Here is a 21,730-nt window from a genome sequence, read left to right on the forward strand (position 1 = left end):
GGGCCTTGCCACAGTGATTTCCCCACTCGTGAGCAGGGAGAGGGGATGGTGGAAGTCCCCCATCTGCTCTCAATTCCTGTTTGAGAGCAGAGTCACTTCCAGGCTGCCAGCTGGGTGCTGCCTGCTTCCCTCCCTCCTTAGGAAGAGGCGGTGGGCAGAGGTCAGTGCACCATAGCCCATAGGGAGCAGGACTTGAGCTTGCTCACAGGCCTCACACGGCTGTTTGCAGCTTCACCGCCGCCTGTAGCTGCACTTCCTCCTCTTCCCCGTGGCTGCCTCTCAGAAGTGGCTCTGTGGTGCGGTTTTATCGCAGGGGTGCAAAGAGGGGGGTTCTGCTCTGGCAAGCAGCAACCTGGGACTGGGAGCAGGTCTTTCATGGAAGGAAAGAGACCATGACTTGGCCACCACCTGATGCAGCCAGTGAGGATCTGCAACCCGGTGTTTTGGGCAGGGAGATGGGTGGTCTCCACCTTGTCCCTGCTTGAAAACAGCTGCCAGCACTGCTCTGCTATGCACTCACAGGAGACTCACCCCCCACCAAGTTGCAGAGCTCAGCAGCCCCCAAATTATTGCTCCCCAGGCTTCATGGCACAGGTGGAGTGCCCCTTCCGCCTCTTTTTCCTTTGCTGCTTGTCTCATCAGCCCACAAGTCGACCGCTTCCTGTCTGGGCTCGGGTGCTTGTTCCTTTGCCAACCACGTAACCCAGTCGACAGCGACCTCTGCTCTTTCTTAGTGCAGAAGGAGGAAAGTCCCAGCTGCAGGTAGCCAGAAAAAAGGCAAGGTTGATATCTCATAAAGCCAGGAGCAACAGTGGTGGTGGTGGTGGCAGTGTGAAGGGGATGTTTTCAGACACATAAAAAAAAAAAAAAGCTGAGCCCTGGTGCAGAACTGCAGAGAGCAGGCAGCACCCGAGCCTGGGAACCGGGAGTTTGTGGTCCCCGTGCAACTGTGCACGGGCGCTGCTGCTCTGTGCTTGGCCCAGCCACCCCGCTTCGGAGGCCCTCTGCCAGTGGTGGCAGAGTGGGGAGGAGGGGGGCCTCCCCAGGGCACAGGGCAACAGACCTTGGCTGCAGCTTTGCAGTAGCTCCAGAGAGCCTCGGCAACGTCAGGGAGGGAAAGCAGGGTGTGGGGCGCAGAAGGGGTTGCAGGGGTGGCTTTGCTCTTTGTCCTCCTGCTTTTGTCACGACGAGGGGGATATGTTGGAGGGGAAAGAGGATGGAGCTGCACCCACGAACGTGGAGAGGTGCCCAAGGGGTGTTGGCAGAGTTAGGGTGACTGGGTAGGGCAGGGTGTACGTCAGGCACCCTGCATGTACCGCACAGCCAGCTGGCATGGCCATGGGCTGCCCCACAGAGCAGCTGATGGTGGGCAAGGCAAGGGGGAAGAAAAACCACCCCGGCTGAGGCAGAGCAAGAAACAGAGCGTGGGCCCTTCACTCAGGCTCGGCAGCAGCGTGTACTTGTCATGCCTTGTTACGTGTTTGCTGTAATATTTCCCCTTTAAGGCTGGGCTGAAGTTATTTATACTTGTGGGGTGGTGACAGGAACACAGAGCGGAGCAGGAACCCTGAGCTGCTCTTACCTGATCTGCAGCGGAGAGGCGGACAGAGGAGGAAGGAAGCTCAGAAAAAGAGAGGGAGCAAGAGAAGGGAGTCCAAGGGAGAGGAAGAGAAAGCAGGCAGGGCATCCCCAGGGAGGGACAGGGGAGGGGACCAGCTGGGGAAACAGAAAAAGGGGGAACAAGGGAAGGAGGAAGGAGAAGAGTAAGGAGGGAGAGGTCCTCAGGGAAAAGCAAGGGGCAGAGTGGCTCTGGGGAGCCAAGGGGCTGCCAGCATCCGATGCCAAGTGTCACCAAGGGGTGCTGAGCAGGTACAGCCAAGTGGAGCAGCTCTTGTGGTCACCTCCCAGTTCTCAAGATGATGAAGAGGCAGTTTAATTGGATGCGGCAGCAGCTGTCCCATCCCAACATCACCAGCCGGTAAGGACTTCTCCACTACCTGTGCTGGAGGGCTGGGAGGAAGCGGGATGCGGGTCCTGGAGGGCTTGTGCTGTGGCTGGACTGATGTCCCAGGGCTGGTGGCCTGGGAAAAGGGGGCAACAATGCTGGGTTTATAGCATCTTCAGGCTAAGACGAGAGGTTGTGGCTCCCCAACTCCCCAGCGCCCACAGAGCAGCAGGAAGGCTGCTCAGCAGGGACGTGATCCCCAAGCCCAGCTACCTCTTCCAGGGCCCACAGGTGCTGTGCCCGCCTGGAAACAGGCCTCTCCCAAGCTTGGCTTTCCCAGGATGTGAGGGCAATGGGCCAGAACCTTCCAGCCACATGCCCTTGGCTGTGTGGTGACCAGGAGGGTGTTAGGAGCTGGGCACCTGCCCAGGGTGCCCCACAGGAGCCAGATACCCTGCATAACTCTAGCTGGCCCACCAGCGTGGGTATCCTGGGATGCCCTTTGAGGAGAGGACCAGACATCCTCAGTGCACCCGTAGAGGACTTGCAGCTTCACACAAATCCTTCTGGCCCCATACTACCTCCACCGCTTCCTTATTTTTGTCTTTGGCTTTCCAAAGCTCTCCCCTTGTAAAACCCAGAACTGAAATTACAGGGCTGGGCCCTCCCTTCCTAGGCCCCTCACTCCCTCTTTCTTACAGCCACCTCCGCAGGTTCCCCAGCGCTAGGAAGCTGAGCGGCACCAATCATGTCTCCTGGACCACTGAGGTCCTTCAGCCAGCCCAGCAGAGCAGCCACAGGGAAGCAGCTCCTACATCCTGGTGGCCTCTTGCTGTTCTTGCATTCCCTGGAGGGGACCATGATCCCCTTTCCCATCCCTTCTCCCTCAAGATGTCTCATCCCCCTGTTAGATACGTCTTCCTTTCATTTAGTGCCAGTCTCAAGCAGTTTGTGTAGTCCAAGAGCAAGATCCTCACTCACTGCAGAGCCTCTCCTCCATGGGCTGCAATCTCACGTGATTTTTCTTGCCTTCAACCAAGCCGCCCCCGTTTCCTGTAGCTCCACGCCTCGTCCCACATTGGCTCTGGCAGGCGGTGAAAAGAGAGAAACATGAAATGGGGAAAAAGCAGCAGCAGCAAGCAAAGGGGTTCCCAGGGTGTAGCAATGGCAGTGTGCCATGAAGCAAGGTTTCCTCTGTGGGAAGCATCAGGGACATTTGGTGGTGATGGCAGCTCCCAGGTTTTGAATTTAGTTTTGAGCAGAATTTGCTGCAAACCAGAAGTTTCCTTCACCAGATTCGCTCCTAATACCTCCTGCAAAACTGAGCAGAAAGTTGGTTTCATGTAGGCATTTCTGGAGGGGGTGGTGTTGGTCTCAGTCTCCAGCTTGACCACAAAGATACCCACACTCCAGCACCAGCGGCCCCACAGCCGGTGGCTACGCTGGTTTGCAAAGACATGTGCCAGGCTCCAACAGCACTGCCCTGGATTCACCTTCAGGGGAGAGGCAAGTGCTCAGGGGTAGAAGGTTTCACCAGCAAATATCTCACCCCTGCCATGGCCCTGCTAGGCATCGCGTCTCCAAAAAACAGGTCACCTCTGGACATTTTGACTGTGGTGCTCTGAACTGGAAACCCCGTCTGACGGGGGGGCCACCAGCCAGCAAGGCTGGCTGCATTGCCCTGCTCCTGCTGTTCTCATCCCCCTGGGCTCATTCTGCCTATAGCCTTGTGTGCAGTGGTCCACGCCACAGCCAGCATCTCCTGCTTCCCAGACCCCAAAGAGAGGCAGGTGGGATGCATAAGGACCTGCCTTCTGAGGAGGCTGGGTGGAGGTCACCCCCATCTGCTGATGGCTCCTTCTCCTTCCTCCACAGAGCCCAAGAAGCAACCGAGCTCCTGCCGGAAGATCTGCTGCAGGTGAGGCGCAGGCTGGGCTGGCAGGCGTGTGCCTGCTTGTGCCTGGGTGTGGGAACCTGCCCTGTTCCTGCCTGCGATTTGCCCTGCCAGCACATCCAAGTCACGGGGCTGGGATCTGCCCATGACTCCGGGACCACAGCGTTAAGGGAATGTCAGGCTCCTGCCACAGGAGAGGGCGTCTCCAGTTGCTCACTGAGGGATGAATCCTGACCAGGAGCTGTGCTTCCTTTTCCCTGGACTGGGGATGTTCTGGACTGCAGTGGGATGCTGGGCAGGCCACCTACACCCAGAGCTGGGTGGTGGGGAGATGACCTCAGGGTGTCCACGGTTGGCAAAAGGGCTTTCTCAGTCCCACCTTTCTGTCCCCAGATCGAGCAGAGGATTGAGCCGGCCAAGCGAGCAGCTCACAGTGTGTCCAAGAGGCTCCAAGCCTGCCTGCAGGGGCAATGTGGCTCTGAGATGGACAAGCGAGTAGTGAGTAGAGTCCTCCCACTGCAGCCCGTGCTCACCCCAGCTCTGCCCCTGCCAGCAAAGGGGATGCCAGGCCCCTGCTTTGCAGGCTTTGCTGAAGCGTGGCCCAAAGCTGCGCCCAGCCCAAGTCCCATCTCCAACAGTGGCCACTGGCATGTGCCTAGGGAGAGCAGAGCAGGGCAACATTCTCAACCATCACTAACTTGAAACACTCCTGAAAGAGACGGTGTGTTTGCGTTGAATAACCCTCCAAAGCCCTGTTGTTCATGTCCCTTCCCAAACCCCTGGCACCCATAGTGCCCTGCAGTGACGAGCACCACAGTGCAGCTGGGCACAGTGGTGCCACCACTTCCTCCTCCTCGGTTTGAACTTGCCACCCTCTTCCCAGCAAGTGCTCACCAGCCCTTGTCTAGGAAGCAAGCACTGGATCCCCCAGTGCTTTCCTTCGCCCCACCATGATTTTGTGGGGTTCACTCTTCTGGGCAACCTGACAAGCCCCATCTTGGCTTAATTACTCTCAGTGATTAAACTGATCTATACATTTGAAGCCATGGCAGGACTGGGCTTGGTAAGGGCCTCCACCAGTGTCACAGTCCTTCACTATTTGGGAGAAGGCTGGAAGTTTTCTAACCAACTATGAAGCCTCTGTGCCTTATTTAGCTAACCGGATCCTAGCTTTGGCTGAAGGGATCTAAGGGGCCCTTCCTCAGGCTCCAGGGCCAACGGGGCTGGGTGAGCCAGGGGAAGATGTGGGGACCCAGCACAGGGATTGGCCACTTGCTTCTATTCCATGGTGGCATGCTTCACAAGGAGGGAGCTGTCACATGCCAGCTCACCATCCCTTTCCTGAATCCTTGGCTCTGTGCAGAAGAAGCTGCCCTTGATGGTTCTGTCCATGACGATGGCTGAGAGCTTCAAGGAACTTGACACAGAGTCCAGCCTTGGGTAAGTGCCGATGGGACAAAGTGCCGGGGGCAACTCCAAAAGATGCCATACCCTGTCAGAGCCACTGTCTTGGGTCAGGGGCTCCCACAGCCAAGCTGAACTGTCAAACCTTGTCCTCAGAGCAAACACTGGCATTGGAGTGGAAGAAGGGACAGTCAGCACCTTCACCTCCAATTGCAGAGGGGGCAGGGGCTAGCTCAGGATCCCACGTGGGTATGGGTATAGCGGGGGTGTTGGGTCAGAGAGTGGCATGGCTTCAGCCTACACTCATTTCATCTCTGTCCCCACGCAGGAAAGCCCTGGAGATGGGCTGCTGCATACAGAGCTCACTGGCCAAAATCCTGGCCGAGTTCGAGATTGCCCTGGAGCATGATGTCCTGCAGCCACTCAACAGGCTCAGCGAGGTAGTCCTGGCCACCCTCCCCGCTCTGCTCTCCTGTCCCACCTTCCCTTCCCCTTCCCCAAGCCTCCTGCACTCACTCTGGTCCCTCTCTCACCCAGGAGGAGCTTCCCATCATCCTGAAGCGCAAGAAGACCCTCCAGAAGTTGATTTCTGACTGGAACACAATCAAGAGCCGGTATGGGCACACTGTGGCCAAGGACCCAGGGCATATGGGGCACAGCCCGCAGCCAGGTCAGGGGAGAGAGGAAGATGACTGCCCTGGGGAGTGAATTTCCAATGGCTGGGGGCAAAGTCCAAGAGGCAACAGCTCTTTTGGTGTGTCCAGCCAGCCCCTCTCTGCAGATGCATCTCACTCTGGGCTGAGCTGCTGGCTCCATGGCACAGGAGAGAAGGGCAGCACCATTGTCAAAAGCAGCAAAGTGCCCCGGTGCCACTCAGTGCCACTGAGATTGCCCCGCTCCGACTCTTGCAGGGTAGCCTGTGCTGTGCCATGTTTCTCTGGGAGAGTGGGGCAGCCATGGGTCACTGATGGCTCGTTTCCACACTGTCCTCCCTTTGGCTGGAGGGAGAAGAGGAGAGGAGATCTCAGGAACGGGGCTTGGGAAGGGTCCTGCAGACCCTGGGTGTTTCAGTCATTCTTGCTGAGTGCCCTCTGACTTGACCAGGTCGCGCCCATTGGTGTGGCAGCATCTTCTGGGTGAGGGAAGTGAGAGGTGCTGGCCTAGGAAAACCATCACAGGGCAGTACTGGGACTTGCTGTCGCCCTCGTGATCCCCATACCCCTTCTGCACACCTGTCCCACCCCATGTCCCTGACACTGAGTCTCTTCTTTCCCACCACAAAGGCTGAACCAAGCTGCCAAGAGTTCTAGTTACAGCACTGGTGCTGGCACTGGCCCGGGAGCATCTTCTGCTGCCAACAAACTGGAGATCTTGAAAGAAGAGGAGGAGGAAGTGAAGAGGAAGGTGGAGCAGTGCAAGGTGAGAGTGCCACTCTACCCCACTGGGCAGCTCCAGGGCTAGAGACTTGGTCCCCTTCAGTGGCTCTATCCAAGGTGACCTCATGCTGAGACAGATGCAGCCAGGCAGCAAACTGGTCCCTCAAGGAACAGAAACAGGGAGATGGCCCAAGCCCAGGGAAGAAGAGTAAAGGATTTGAAGCACAAGCTGCTGCAGAGAAGAGGCTCCAGGGGCTAGAGCAGGGACCTTGTGGGGTCCCCTCGGACTGGGAGCCAGCCAAGCTGGAGTCTGTGCTGGGTGGCAGGTGACTTTCACATCAGCTTTCTCCACCTCTGCCCTGTTTCTCTGAAAAGCCCTCTGCCTTGTCTGGCAGAGCCCGTGGACTCACCACAGTTGGAGGTGCAGGGACCTCTTGTCCCTGAGCCAGTTCTGCCAGGACCCTGATCGTAGGGCAGGTTGCTGCCACTACCTGAATGCAAGTGATGGGGGCGAGGAGGGATCCCCACACGGTCCCAGCCTGCCTCCCCACTGCACCCCAGGGACCCTGTCTGGGAAACCATGGCCCCGACAGGGGGCTTCATGAAGTCCTCCTTGGGTGCCATGGAGAAGGTGGAATGTTGCTCTTCCCTGTGTCTCCCTTCCCAGGATGAGTACATGGCTGACCTCTACCACTTCTCCACCAAAGAGGACAGCTATGCCAGCTACTTCATCAGAGTAAGTCCTCTCTCACATTCCTCCTCTGTGTGTGAACATCTCCTGGGGTATGTGTGAGCCCAGCCTTGTCCCCATGCACACCAAGCCCTCTGGCCAGGGCAGAGGACAGCCCCAATCACTAGCAAATGCCCAAAGCTGGCCTTGCTCCGTGCACTGTGAGTTAATGCCACCACTGTCACCAACTGCAGAGTGGCTTGTCCCAATGACCCCCCTCTCCAGTTTGCCCATTACCCCTCACTATAGCCACGGTCCCATGGACCCCAGGGGATTACCCTTGCAGCTCCCCCTTCGCCCTGTCTCCATGTGGGTGCAATGTCCTGGGAACAGGGGTCTCTCTGAGAGGGGCCGGTGCCAAACTGAGAGCTGTTTGTCTGTCTCCTGTCCGGCAGTTGCTGGAAATCCAAGCCCAGTACCACCGGCAGTCCCTAGGATCGCTGGACTCTGCTCTGGCAGAGCTGAAGGAAAGCCACAGCCAGACAGGTACCTGCCAGCTCTCCATGCAGCCTGGCGAGAGCCATGGCCAAGCCTGGGGGATGCAAGTGTGGCTGGTGAGGCTGGGAAAGATGGGTTTTTTCCCTCCCTGCGCCTGCCATTGCCTCCCACATCAAGCTGGTCAGTCGGGGACTGCAGCCTGAGGCAGGCTGGGGATGCTGCCTGCACTGCCTCTGCCTCCACCCAGCCAGGCTTGGCTTGGAGTAAGGTGTCGCTGTGGCTATGTGCTAGATGTCCCTGGTGGCTGCTGTCCCTCCCAACATTTACCTCCCTCTTCCAGAGCCCTCCTTCACTGCAGACATTCCGGTGGTGGGGTACTACGGTGTGCCCCTAGAGACACACCTCAAGAGCTTGGGCCGGGAGATTGCACTGCCCATCGAAGCCTGTGTCATGATGTTGCTGACTGCCGGCATGAGGGAGGAGGTAGAAAGCACTCCTGATTCCCCCACCACCCTCCCCCCCCCAACAGTGGAGCCCCTTGCATCCCTTCCCTCTTTTCTCCATCCCCAGGGACTCTTCCGGCTGGCAGCAGGCGCCTCAGTGCTGAGGAAGCTGAAGAGCAGCTTGGCCAGTGGCTCCAACGCCCTGGAGGAGTTTTACTCGGACCCCCACGCTGTGGCCGGTGGGTGCCGGCAAGGCAGGACGGGCGGACACAATTGGGCAGTCCCTGCTGTCCCCTAGCTGCCATCACCCCCTCCGCTCCCCCTCCCCTCCCAGGTGCACTGAAATCCTACCTGCGGGAGCTGCCCCAGCCTTTGATGACCTTCGAGCTCTACAACGAATGGGTCAAAGTGGCCAGGTGGGTCCAGGCGTTGGGGCAGAAAAGCCTGGCAAGTCTCAAAAAGCCCCCAATCACCCCCCTCCATCCCTCCCAGCACTTGGAGCTGGGCTGCTCGGCCTCGTTTGCCATGTAGGGAGATACAAACACAGCACCTGGTCTGTCCCATGCTTGACAGACATTCAGATGGCCCAAAATCTTGGAGAATAGCAATAAAAAACACAGCAGGGCAAGGGGGAAGGCTGCAGCCTTTTTGATTGCAAGAAGAGCTTAGTTTGTGAAGACCCACTTGGCCTGAATGGCATGAGCCCCATCTCACCAGCCCACCAGCCCAGTTTGGTATCTTGCTTTTGGGATGGAAGGGGTAGTGGAGGAGGCAAAGCAAAAAGCCTGGGGAAAGGGGGAGAGCATCTTTCTGAAGGGGTCAGCTCAGTGCCAACGAGCCCCATAGTTACAATGAAATAGGGTGGCTGTTCGTGGCAAGGCAGTGCTCATCCCCAGGCCTACCCACAAGCTATATTCATATCATATTAAATCCCTCTGAGCCTTTGGGGAGCAATTTTGTCTTCTGTGGATGCCTGCCCTAGCTGCCCAGTAAAGGCAGCAAAGGCAGCAGCAGGTCATCTCCATGCCCAGGGCTATGGCCCGCACGGGGTGGCCGACACTGGCCTTCCTCCCTTGCACACTGTGTCCCTCTCTGCCATAGGAAGCGGGCTGAGCTCTCCGCTCCTCCTTCTTCTCTCTTGCAGCTTAAAGGACGTTGACAGCCGCGTACAGAGCCTGCGAGACACCTGCAGCCACCTGCCCCAGGAGAGCTACAACAATCTGAGGTGTTTTGCAGGGACAAGTCTTCTTTGGCCCCACGCAATCACAGGGGGCAGCCGTTCCCTCCCCAAATCCGTACTTACGCCCCTTCGCCCTCCTTTTACCTCCCAGGTATCTGATCAAGTTTTTAGCCAAGCTTGCCGAACACCAGGAGGTAAATAAAATGACCCCCAGCAACATCGCCATCGTGCTGGGTCCCAACCTGCTGTGGTCACAGCAGAGCACAGGGTAAGGCCCAGCTTGGAGGGGTGGGAGGCAGCTCCCCAGCCCCAGCTGGGGTGCCCTGAGTGCAAACGCCATAGTAAAGGCTGAGCCAGCAGCCTTCAGGCTGGTCTAAAGAACCTGCACCTCTTCCGTCCTCAAGTCCTGTCCCTTGTCCCTGCAGTCCTCACATGGCATGTCCCCTTGCCAAGCACATGTCCTCTTAGCCACCTGCAAAGTAGCAGAGGCTGAGACCCGGAGTACTTGTGACATGGATGGCCTCCAACACTGTTGGCCTCCAACACCAAACCAGGGTTTCCAGGACAGGGAACAAGGCCCGCCTCCTGCCCTACCACTCCCCTCAGCTAGACTATCTCCCCTTCAGGCTCTGCCCCCTCAGGAATGAACACCAAAAGGGTTAATGCCCTGAAATCCCTTTTCTGATGGTCCCCCACCCCTGTCTCTCCAGAGACCCCATGCAACTAGACTTGGCCTCGGTCTCCTCCATCCAGGTAGTAGGCGTGGTAGAAGCCCTCATCCAGAACGCGGACAGCCTCTTCCCTGGAGGTAGGGCCAGGGCCTCGTTTGGGGAGCCGCAGCCCAGGGTGAAGGGAGGAGCAAGGAATGGGACATTTCTCCATCCCCAGCAGGAGGGAAGTGGGGGGGCTGCTCTGGTTCCCTGCTGTGGGGTCATCAGGGGAAGCTGGGTGACAAGTGCTTCCTAATGGGGTCTCCTCCTTTCTCTCCACCCAGAGGTAGATTTCAACGTTTCGGGCATGTTCACACCACCTGCAAACAGCGGACTTGACGAGGCCTCTCTGGTGGAAGAGCTGACGCCCGAGCCCCCTCCGTTTGGCAACTCCACTCTCCCAGATGGAGAGGTGTAAGTCCAGGGGGAGCTGAGAGCTCTGGCTGAGCCAGTTCTCCCCATGTCCTCCCCTCACCCCACGCCAGGGGCCATACCCTCGCAGGTGGATGCGAGCTGCCTCGTGGCCAGGACGGCCATGCCCAGAGAAAGCATGACTTGCCCCATTCTGTGCACAGCACCTCGAGGGACCCTGAGGCCAGGTCCCAGCCAGCACCTCCAGTGGTGACCAGACCATCTCCTGAAGCTGCGGGGTCACCGGCTCCAACAATGACTGATGCCACCGCCCGCAAAGGTTAGGGTGCCCCAGACAGCACAGTGCTTGGGAAATGACACCCCCCAGTGCCACCTCCTCTAGTTTGCCTTCATCCCACCGTTCCCTGCACAAAAGGGTGCTAGGGACATCCCTGCCACCAGAGGCAGAGGAAGGGCCTCTGGCTGGGGAAGCATGGGTGGGATCCAGCCCCTCATTGTGTGCTCCAGCCCCAGCTGAGGTGGAACTGTGGGATGGACATGGCAAGTCCTCCAGTGTCGGATTGAACACCCCCCGTAAAGAGGTGTCAAAGTTCACGGCCCCTTGTGAGGGGAAGAGGGTGGGAAAATCCCTCAAAACATTGGATGTGATGTTGGGGGATATGGTGTAGGGGAGAACTTTGCAGAGTAGGGCTGATGGTTGGACCTGATGATCCCAAGGGTCTTTTCCAACCTGAATGATTCTGTGATTCTGTGAAAAGCTGGTGTGCGGGGTCTCCAGTATGGGAGCTAGTCAAGGGGCAGCCCCCTTCCTGATCCACGGCCGGCACCCCTCTGCTCCAGGGAGAGAACATGGCAGAGGGGACCTCAGCTCACCCCAGCTTTCTTCCCAGGCAAGCGTCCTGCTCCAGCCCGACCCATGATGCCGCCGCCACCTGTGGCCCAGCCTCGGAGCATGGCTCCCTCTCCAGCAGCCCCCGAGCACACAGCCAGCCCCAAAGCCCGCCCGCGACGGATGGCTGGGGTGCCCAGCCGAGCCCCCTCTGTCCCGCCACCGCTCCCCCCGCAGCCGGCACACCGCCACAGCCGAGATGCCCCGCTGTCCCCCAGGACTCCCGCTGGTGATGCTGAAGCCCCAGCTACCACGGACTGTGCCTCGGGAGCTGCAGATGAGGGGCAGCCACTGCCTGTGGGAGGAAGGTGCCCCCTGGGCACATCACCGCCAGCAGGACAGCCCACGGAGAACTGAGCAGAGTGTGGGACACAGGGGCAACGCAGGGCCAGGGAGATGGGGTTTGGTGCCCCTCTAGGACCCAGCAGGTGCTGTGGAAACGCGAGCGTGGCCTAAGGGACAGCACACCCCTCCAGCTCCTCCATCCTGCTCCCTTGGCCCAGCCTCACTGGGACCCCCGCCTGCCTCCCCTTGCTCTCCAGCGTCCACAGAGCCTTCCTCCCCACACCACCACGGACCCAGCTCCCTGCCCAGGATCCCCCGAGCGATGGCAGCGAGCCACCCACTCAGGTCCCCGTGGGGTCCTCCTGCACCCGGAGGGAAGGAGGGGGCGAGGCGGGGCAGCTCCCAGGCTGGTGTGGGCAGGTGGGCGCAGCGGGGCCATTTGCAGGTGCACAGCTACAACCCCAGCCCCTTCTGCCCCATTTTGCCTTTTAATGTGTTGCCCCAGGAACACACAGGCAGATACATATAAATATATATATTTTTTTTGCAACCAAGTTATTTAAAGAGCTGGTGTCACAGTTGCAGGCAGGCGTGAGCAGGGCACACTCGGCAGCCCGAGGTGCTGGAGGCCGCCCGCCCCGCAGGCTACAGCCGGGAGGAGGGAAGGGGAGCTCCGCGGGGGCGCCACGCGAGAGGCACAGCTCAGCCGCAGGACGGGAGGGCAGCCGGCTCCACCGGCCCGCGGAGACACAGGCCCAAGAGCTAATGGCGGCCCCCTGCCCGCGGGCCCCGCCCGCCAGCAGGGAGCGCCCTGCCGCCGCGACTTCACCCGAGGGGGGCGGTGTCTGGGGAGGGTGGCTTCAGCCAATCGGCAAGCGCGCTCGGGCTCTGTCCCGGCCCCTCGCCACCTCCCTCAGCAGCCAACAGGGCGGTGCGGCTGTCACTTCGGGAGCCGGCCTGCCGCCGCTCGGCCCCGCCCCTTCCCCTCCTAGGCGACAGGGCGGTGCGGCTGCCGCTCGGCGCGCTGCGCGCCTCCCATTGGTGGTGGCGGCGAGCGGGGGGCGGTGATTGGCGGGGCGGGGCGGGACGCGGCGCGGCGCGGCGCGGGGGGACGCGGCGGCCGGCTGGCCGGCGGGCTGCGGTGGCGGCATGGCGAGCTGCCGGCGGCTGAGCGGCGCGGGGCTGCGGGAGGTGCTGGGTCCGGCGCAGGGGTTGCTCTTCGATTGCGACGGCGTCCTGTGGGCGGGCGAGCGCGCCGTCCCCGGCGCCCCCGAGCTGCTGGAGCGGCTGCGGCGCAGCGGCAAGGCCGCCCTCTTCGTCAGCAACAACAGCCGCCGCTCCGTGGCCGAGCTGGAGCGGCGCTTCAGCCGCCTCGGCTTCCGCGGCGTCCGCGCCGAGCACGTCTTCAGCTCCGCTCTCTGCTCCGCGCTCTTCCTCCGCCAGCGCCTCCTCGGCGCCGGGGGCAACGGCAGCGGGAGCGGCCGCGTCTTCGTGCTGGGCGGCGAGGGGCTGCGCGGCGAGGTGCGCGACGCCGGCCTGCGCCTGGCGGGCGAGGGCGAGCCGGCGCCCGGCGCCGCCGAGCCGGTGCGGGCCGTCCTGGTGGGCTACGACGACCAGTTCACCTTCGCCAAGCTGGCGCAGGCCTGCGGCTACCTGCGCGACCCGCAATGCCTCCTCGTGGCCACCGACCCCGACCCCTGGCACCCGCTCAGCGACGGCCAGCGCACCCCCGGTGAGCGCGCGCTGCCCTCCCTTGCTGCCCCCGGTGGGGAGCGGGGGGCCGAGGCCGGCGGGGGTGCTGGTGGCGGGGTTGGCCTCGGTGGGGGATCGCCGTCCTGGGCCCGGGCGAGGCGGTTCCCTGAGCATCGGGACGGGCAGGGCTGCCCTCGCGTCCCTGCCGGCTCCTGAAGCCGTGTGGCCAGCGCCCCTCCTGCTCACCGTCCTCTGGCAGCACCCGGGGTGCTGAGCTGCCCACAGCCGATTAGCCCCGCAGCTACTTCTTTTTCTCCTCCTTCTCCCCCTCCAGGGACTGGCAGCCTCACAGCCGCCGTGGAAACCGCTTCAGGCCGCAAGGCGCTGGTGGTGGGGAAACCGAACACGTACATGTTTGATTGCATCGTGGAGCGTTTCGGCGTCGACCCGTCCCGCACCCTCATGGTGGGAGACCGTCTGGAGACAGATATCCTCTTTGGCAAGAACTGCGGCCTCTCCACCATCCTCACCCTGACGGGTGTCTCCCGCCTGGAAGAGGCGCAGGCCTACATGGCCAGCGACAGCGCTGCTGCCAAGGATCTGGTGCCCAATTACTATGTGGACAGCATTGCAGACTTGATACCAGGGCTGGATGAGTAGCAGTCTGTACATGTGAGGGCAGAGGGGTCAGGTTCCCCATCCCAAATCTCCATCTGTTCCTATGTCTCTCTCACTGCCCTATTCCCTCAATTCCTGGTTTCTTCACATTCCAACACCCTTCTCTGGGGGCAAAATGGGGGGTGGTTGGCAGGAGGGGACTGGGTTCAATTGTCTCCTTTCTGCTGAGAGCTATCCATGATGGACAGAGTCCTTCTCTCCCTCATATGCCAGCTGCCAGCATCTCTGGGAGGGAGCTGGAGGCTTTGAGGCTGATGGAGGGGGCATCAAATCAGTGTCTGTGTGGCCCCTCCCCCTGCAGGGGTTAGGGACTGGCTGTTTTACTCTTTTTTTCTTAGATAACCAGTGGCGGCCTTTTACTGCTGTCCCTTCACTCGTGTAACTCTTGACTTCTGAGCTGCATCCCTGCAGTCCTTGTAACCCCCTCCTTGCCAGGGGACTGGCTGGTGTTGTCACCTGCGCAGTCTCTGTCAGTGCCAGGGCATGTGGAAGGAGTGTGCCGGACCTCTGGAGCAATGAATGAGAATATCTCTGCCTCCCACGAGTGAAAGGGAGTATTGCCTCATCTGTTCTCTCCCCTGTTCCTTAGAGATGTTTCCCTCACCACCCACTGCCCCAACTCGGTTAATAATGAGTGTCCATCTGTGGACTGTGTCCATCTGAAGGACTACAGAAAGGGAAGAGACTGGTTTGAGGGGTTTTTTTTGTGCCAAACAGACAAGCTGTGACTGCACACAGCACGTCTGAGGTTGTACCTTGTTTTCAAGCACCTTTTCCAAAGGGGCTTGTGAAGGAGAGAGGGCTCCTAGACCACAACAGCACAGCAGCAGTGAACTGTATTACTCTCCCTGGTTCCCCCTCCTCAGTTGGATTTTGCCATAGTACAGTGAGAGAAAAGGGCTGATGGGGGGGGTCTGTGCTCCAGCTGCTGGTGTGCAGGTGAGATGGTGGTGGTATTGTCACTGCTGTGAATGTGTCACAGCCCTCAAAATCATTCCTTGCTGCTTTGTCTTTCTACATTTTTTTAATTTCTTGATCTTATTTATCAAACTTATTTATTGTTCAAATATTGTATTATTTGTATAAACTATGCTGACTGGTTGCACCAAGGGGACAGGAGGCAGTGCCTTTGGGCCTCCCTTACTGTCCATGTCCCATGTTGATGTTCTTGCACTCACCGTGTCTCTGTATATAATAAAGTGTGAGCGTAGGCTGGAAATGGCCTCCTTTTTTCCCTTCTGGTCCCATCAAGATGAAAGTGCCCTTGGTATCTTTGAGCCCTCAAAGATGAGGACATGGCAAGACCTTTCCTCACTCAAGGGGGTGCTGCTGGATAGACAAGAGAAGGGTGGACAGTGTCTTTGAGCTGCTGTTTGCTGCTGTCTCTTACTGGGGTCTCAGAGCTGTAGTCAAGGGTGGAGGTGACTGATGGGGCTATGGCATAGGGTGCAGGGTCCAGCCAAGCGAATTGGAGCCGTGAGCGATCTTTGCCAGCTGCTTTTGCATTTCACAGCATGGGTGATCCCTTGCTGGGCAACGGTAACTTCTTGTGCTGTGCCTGAAGTCTACCTGCTGCTAGTCAGGTGGGCCCCAGCGATCTGTGTGGCCCTGCTCAGCAGTGTCCAGCTGTGCTAGGGTAGGGGTGAGGTGCCACCTCTGTCACCTGCATGTAGCTTGCAGAGGGCTGAGAACTGCCCAGGTAAGGTTTTGTTGACCCATCTCGACTACACTAAGCTTTGAGTGAAGGTGTGGTGGGTGTCATGGTACCCCTGGAGGTGACCTTCACCGGACCGTAGCTTGGCTGTCCATGGGTTTGGCTGTGGTCCCAGCCAGGAGGGAGAAAACAAGGTAAGAAGAGTTCAGAATCACTTGAATGTACTTTGCCTCCCTTCCTCATATGGGAGCCAACCATTCCCTTTGTCAGACCCCTTTAACAGCTGTTGATGGTAATCAAGCATCGCATTTCCCGCTTGAGAGATTGACTGTTCAGCCCAATAACAGATCTCAGTGTAAGTTAGTGCTGTGTCAGCTCATGTGGCAGAACTAGATGCAACTTACTGGCCCTAGGATAATTTCAAGTGCTGAGTGTTCTTCCGCTGCCCCGCGTCCTGGAAACAGCCGTCTGAAATAAAAGAAGATCCAAAGAGCATTCTGAAGACTGCCTGTCATCTTAATCAGTCCCCTTTGTATGTGTCTGACTCTCTTTTGTTTGTTCTGTCTCTAATTAGACAACCAGAGGACTGGTACTCCCTTAATGAATGCCTGACCAACACTTGCATCACCAAGCAGAGCAAGATTGAGACCTAATGTGTCTGCTAACTCCGGCTGCCTAACTAGAGATACTGAGACCTTGATTTATTTTTCAGAGCTCTCTGTTCTTGTATCAGGCTGAAACTCAGAGCGCTGTTGTTGTGACTTGAGGCCACAGCTAGGAACACTCAGTATGGCTGCAAATTGCATAGACTGAGTTGGTTACATGTGCATGTACAGAGGAGACGGTGCACAGCAAGAGCATCCCCAGGAGATGCCCCCTTTTTTCTAGGGTGCTTTGAGGGTGAATGCTTTTTGTGCTCTCTGCCTCGTTTGCTCTGTCCTTTCCAGCTCTCCCAGCCAGCAAACGCGAGGTTGGAGGCTTTGGTCTCCCAGGCTGGCACACTGGGAAACAGAAGGGAAAACAGTAGCTAATCAGAGTGCTACAGCTTGTGTTTGGGCCCTCTCCAAATAGACACTGGAGTTTGTACTTTGGATCCCAAATGGTGAGCCTGTAGAGTAGATTTTCATGCGGCTGCTGCTGAAAACAGAGTTCAGCAGAGGTGATGGCTCATCCCTATCTCTTATGACCATGTAATCTCTTTTGATCTGGTGTACCTCTTCCTGAGGGATTTGCTATGAAGCAGAGGTGGACTTGGAGCAGAAGGGGAATAGGCTTTACCCGGCCTTCCCTTGGTTCTTCCTGTAAATGTTTCCTCTTCCCAGCAATGGAAACAGAGGGATAAGTGCTGCTTCTAGCCACTTCTTGCTTTGAATGGGGATGGGAGCAGCACTATAGGAATCCATCAGGTCTGCCAGGCTTTGGTTTTGTGCAGCTTTCCTCTGCTACTATCGCTCCTGCATGTCATGAAGATAAGTGTGAGCAGATCTTATTAGAAAACTAGACTGGAAGGGTCCCTGAGGGACCAAGCCCTTCAGACATCTGACACTCAGGGGTCTGTGATCCTCATGGGGGTCAGGCCTTGGTTCCCTCTGGGGTGGGTCTGGTGGGGATGCAGAGCACATCTGCTTTTGCCACTGAAGAAAGTGATGGCTCCAGCCTGGGTAGGCTGATTTCTTCTTGTCTAAAGCAGTTTTTTCTTCTTGGGTTGAGTGTTCAAGGAAGCAGGACTGTTGCCAGGGAACACAGGGCTGTTGGAGAGTGGAGCTGCAGCAGCGCATGGGAGGGTGGAGCAGAGGGGAAGACCAACTTGGTGTAGTGTAGAGAAGGGTATTTATTTTCTCACCTTCAGGAAACTACATCGTCCTTTCATGCCATGCAATACAGACAACACCCAGGCAGGTGGCAGTCATTCCGTTACCCCAGGATCCTTGTATCCTTCATCTGTAAATTCGGTTACTGTGGCAACGGCTAGCTGGATGATGTAAGCAGCAACCTGCAGAAAATTGCCTGCTCTGGGCAAGGCCCAGGGAGAGGCTAGGAATGCCCTGTGTTCCCCTGGCTGGGGCAGAGGTAACTTCATCTTGCCTCCAAGACTCCAGCCATCATTAGGCACGGATGGGTGGAGAGGGCAGAGAGCTGTGAGAAGTCTCTCTAGGCTCTTGGGAGCTTGGGGCAATGTGGAAAAAGGTCATATGAGTAGGTGAGCCTGCTTCCCTAAGAAACTCTTCCTTGAGCTGGAGTGGACCGAGCTACACTGCTCCCATTTTTGTGCAGCATTTGTGATTTGATGGCAGGTAACCTGGAAGCAGCCTGTGTGTGCTCCTGTCTGCTGCTTTCCTCTACTGCTTTGTGACCTCTGGCTAGACTGCTCTCACCGGCCTGACTTCTAGGGCACTGACACTTTGGCAACCTGTTATCCCCTAGTTTGAAATGTTCTTCTTCGTGCTCCTGTTTTCCTGGGATCGGCATATTAAGAGGTGCTTCCTGCCTACCTTCTCAAGCATACTGCTTTCTTCCATTTCATGGAATCACAGAGGGTTGAGGATGGAAAGGGCCTCTGGAGGTCATCTGGTCCCACCCCTCTACTCAAGCAGCACTCCCTGTGCCAGCAGCCCAGGATCATGTCCAGATGGCTTTTGACTGTCTCCAAGGATGGAGACTCTACAACGTCTCTGGGCAGCTGGGCCAGTGCTCAGTCACCCTCACAGTAAGAAAGTGTTTCCTGATGTTCAGAGGTTTCAGTGCATGCACATTGCATTTGGTCCCATTGCTGGTCACCACTGAGAAGATTCTGGCTCCATTTTCTTTGCAACTTCCTTCAGGTATTTATAGACATTGACAAGGTCCCCCCTGAGCCTTCTCCAGGCTGAACAGTCCCAGCACTCTCAGCCTCTCCTCATAGAAGAGATGATTCTGTCCCTTAATCATCTTTGTGACCCTTCCCTGGACTCTCTCCAATATGTCCCTGTCTCTCTTGTACTGGGAAGCCCAGAACTGGACACAGCACTCCAGGTGTGGACTCACCAGTGCAGAGTAGAGGGGAAGGATCACCTCCCTCAACCTGCTGGCAGCACTCGTCCTCAGGCAGCCCAGGATACTGTTATCCTCATTTGCTCAAGGGCATGTTGCTGGTTCATGTTCAACTTGCTGTCCAACAGGACCCCAGGTCCTTTTCTGCCAAGCTGCTTTTCAGCTGGGCTGTCCCCAGCATTTACTGGTGCCTGGACTTATCCCGAGTGCAGGACTTTGCACTTCTTGCTGAACTTCATGAGGTTCCTGCCAGCCCATTTCTCCAGCCTGTCCAGGTCCCTTCAGATGGCAGCATGACCCCCTGGTGTATCAGTCACTCCTCCCAGTTTTGTGTCATCAGCAACCTTGCGGAGGGTACACTCTGCCTCATCATCCAGATCATTGATGAAGATGCTAACCAGGATCAGATCCAGTATTGACCACTAGTTACTGGCCTCCAGCTAGACTTTATGCCACTGATCACCACCCTCTGGGCCCAGATCTTCAGCCAGTTTTCAGTCCGCCCCACTGTTTCCTCACCCAGCCCATACTTCTACTGGCTTCTCTATGGGGATCTTATGGGAGACAATGTCCACTGCTCTCCTCTCGTCTACCAAGTCAGCCATTTCATCATAGAAGTTTATTGAGTTGGTCAAGGAACTGACACTTCAGAAAGACAACAAATGGGCTCAAAGATATTAATTAGTGAGTAGATGCCTTTAATATGGGGAACTAATGATCACCCTGGCTGGGAGGTTGTTAGTGTTCAACCACGTGACATGGTAAGACAACTGTGAGGAGCTGGAAGGTGTTGGGACTGGCAGGACAGAGGAGGGTTTTTTTGCATGGGAAAGTGCCTCCAGAGCCAAGAAAGGAACATGATGCTAGGAACTCACTCAGTACTTGCCTAACCTGATGTGAGAGTCTCCCTTTGCCAAGGCAGGCAGCTCTAGCACCACCCTGTCCTGCAGCAGCTAGAGCAGGGAGGAGGAGAAGGCGAGAAGCAGCAGCCTGTTACTGCCTGCCCTGGGGAGACAGCCAGCGTTTGCTCTTCCTCCAGCAGCGGTGTGGGTAGAAGTCCCTACTCTGCAGCACAGCTTCCCTCTCCTCACTCCTTACGCAAGGCATTGCCCCCTCCAGCCCATAACATGGGCTTTCATGTACCCCTTTGCCAAACCTGTGTCATTATCTGGTTTTCCCTTCCTTATTGCTGCATCGTTTCTTCCATGGACTCTGCCCCCAGCAAACTTGCCAGGCAGCCCGGGAGACTTGCGTGGCTTTGCACATCCAGGAGCTGCTGCTGCTGCTGCTGCGTTGTTGGACTCTGCCTGCCTGGGAGTTGTGTGCTGATAATGTTTTGGGAGTGCTCCTGGCAGACAAGGTATTTTGGCACTCAGTACAATCCCTAGTTGATACTGAACAGCTGAAGCTGCTGGGAGCAACTAATAGCCATTAAAAACTCCACCAACTTAGAGAGTTATACTGATCTTTGTAGCTTCAGTATACCACCACAGCAAAGCCCTGTCAGCTCTGTAAGCCTTCAGTACGGAGACAAGAGAGACATGATGCCAGAAACATTCCCAGATCACAGGGCAGCTGCCTGCGACAATCCAGGTTGTTCTACCCCGTGATTTAGCCTGCTAGATGTGCAGCTCCAGCAACTAGCAGTTTCCATTCTGTAAACAGGATATTGCTGAGCACTGAGATGTTCTCTTCACTCGTTACGGGTGAGAGAAACCTGTCCTTTAAATGGACACCGTTGTCCATCAGGTTGCCTGAAGCCCTGTGCCAGCCTTTCTGCTCACTAGCCCTTGCTGAACCTCTAGCCTTGCTCCCACAGAAGCTGCACAGAAAGTGGTACCTGGTTAAAATTCGAGGACAGGGAATATTCCCTACTTGACCTGTTTCAGGTAATCTGTTTCCTCCAGGTGCTCTCTGCTGTTGTACTACAGCTGCCTGTATGCAAGTTAAGTAGTTTATCCCTGCAGCATGGATGCCAGAGGAAATTGAGTCTTCATGGGCTGTAGATTAGAGATTTCCCACCTGACAGGACAACAATGACTGTGGCCCTGACAAGGTGCCCTTTCCTCAAAAAATAAAGGTGTTCCTGACTTGTTGTCCTTCTCCGGCCTAATGCGTGGAGGCTGCTGATTCAGCTAACTTTGAGCAGAGCCTAGGAGAGGTGTGTAGCAGTGCCAGCCCCTATTTGTGCACTTGCAAAGTTTGGGGGTGAAGGTGTGAAAAATGGCAGTATGTTCCCATTCAGCACTCCGGGTACAACTAGGGGACCACGTGCCTGCCACAGTCTTGATAACCTGGAGACTGACATGTCTCATGAGGAGGGCCACACTCCTCCAGTGGAGAGCATAGGCTGTTTTTAGGCTGAGCTTCCTGGTGCTCACTGCCTTTTAATCCACCACAGTCTCATTAGTTGCCTTCCCTCAACAATTTCAGGGGTGAAAGGACCTGTGTCATTGAGCAGTCCCACACTGTGTTTGACTCCTGTTTGGCCACAGGCAACTCAGAATGCCATTGAGTAAAGGTTGCTGGAAATCTACCTGTTGGTGCAGGTTTTTGAGCTGCTTTCTTCTCAGTTATCTGTTCGGGCAGCCTGATGTTAAAGATGCTCAAGACAACCCTCTACAGAAGTGGTCTTCCTCATCCTAAAGGTCACTTGTCAGTTGCTGGTGGCCCAGTGGCAGCAGCACAGTCCTTCCTACTGGAGCACACTTGTTTCTCAGGTCAATCCAAGGATGGAGGTTGCTGGTCATTGCAGGTAGCACGTGGTCTTGTCTGGCATATCTTTTACGTGTCAGGATCTGAGGCAGACCCCCCTGGTGCTGCTTGCTGATGCAATATAAAACTCTGCCATTACTACTTGTAGGTGTGACATAAGCTTTCCAGAACAGGGTCTCCAGCAATGGGAGAAAAACAGCATCAGGAAAATCTGTCAAATCCCTGTAGTGACTTAGGAAGAGATATAACTCCCTGGAAAAGGAGACTGTGAGTTATCCTGGGACTTCTTCTGGCA

General features: G+C 57.0%; 2 protein-coding genes across 2 annotated transcripts; both read left to right on the forward strand.

Moving 5' to 3' along the window:
• The first annotated feature begins 1,774 nt into the window (after positions 1-1,774).
• Positions 1,775-12,195, forward strand: SH3BP1 (SH3 domain binding protein 1). Its single transcript, XM_074825373.1, has 18 exons — positions 1,775-1,978; positions 3,821-3,863; positions 4,233-4,337; positions 5,203-5,279; positions 5,572-5,683; positions 5,781-5,857; positions 6,527-6,662; positions 7,287-7,355; positions 7,745-7,835; positions 8,128-8,270; positions 8,358-8,469; positions 8,565-8,646; positions 9,375-9,455; positions 9,562-9,678; positions 10,121-10,218; positions 10,405-10,534; positions 10,696-10,811; positions 11,383-12,195. Exons 1-18 carry the CDS (start codon positions 1,917-1,919, stop codon positions 11,736-11,738), a joined length of 2,007 nt encoding a protein of 668 aa, XP_074681474.1. The 5' UTR covers positions 1,775-1,916; the 3' UTR covers positions 11,739-12,195.
• A 576-nt stretch (positions 12,196-12,771) lies between these two features.
• PDXP (pyridoxal phosphatase) lies at positions 12,772-15,255 on the forward strand. The gene is made up of 2 exons (XM_074826599.1): positions 12,772-13,398; positions 13,693-15,255. Exons 1-2 carry the CDS (start codon positions 12,816-12,818, stop codon positions 14,016-14,018), a joined length of 909 nt encoding a protein of 302 aa, XP_074682700.1. The 5' UTR covers positions 12,772-12,815; the 3' UTR covers positions 14,019-15,255.
• Positions 15,256-21,730: the final 6,475 nt, after the last annotated feature.

The sequence above is a fragment of the Strix aluco genome, chromosome 5, assembly GCF_031877795.1.
Source record: "Strix aluco isolate bStrAlu1 chromosome 5, bStrAlu1.hap1, whole genome shotgun sequence".
Classification (NCBI taxonomy): domain Eukaryota; kingdom Metazoa; phylum Chordata; class Aves; order Strigiformes; family Strigidae; genus Strix; species Strix aluco.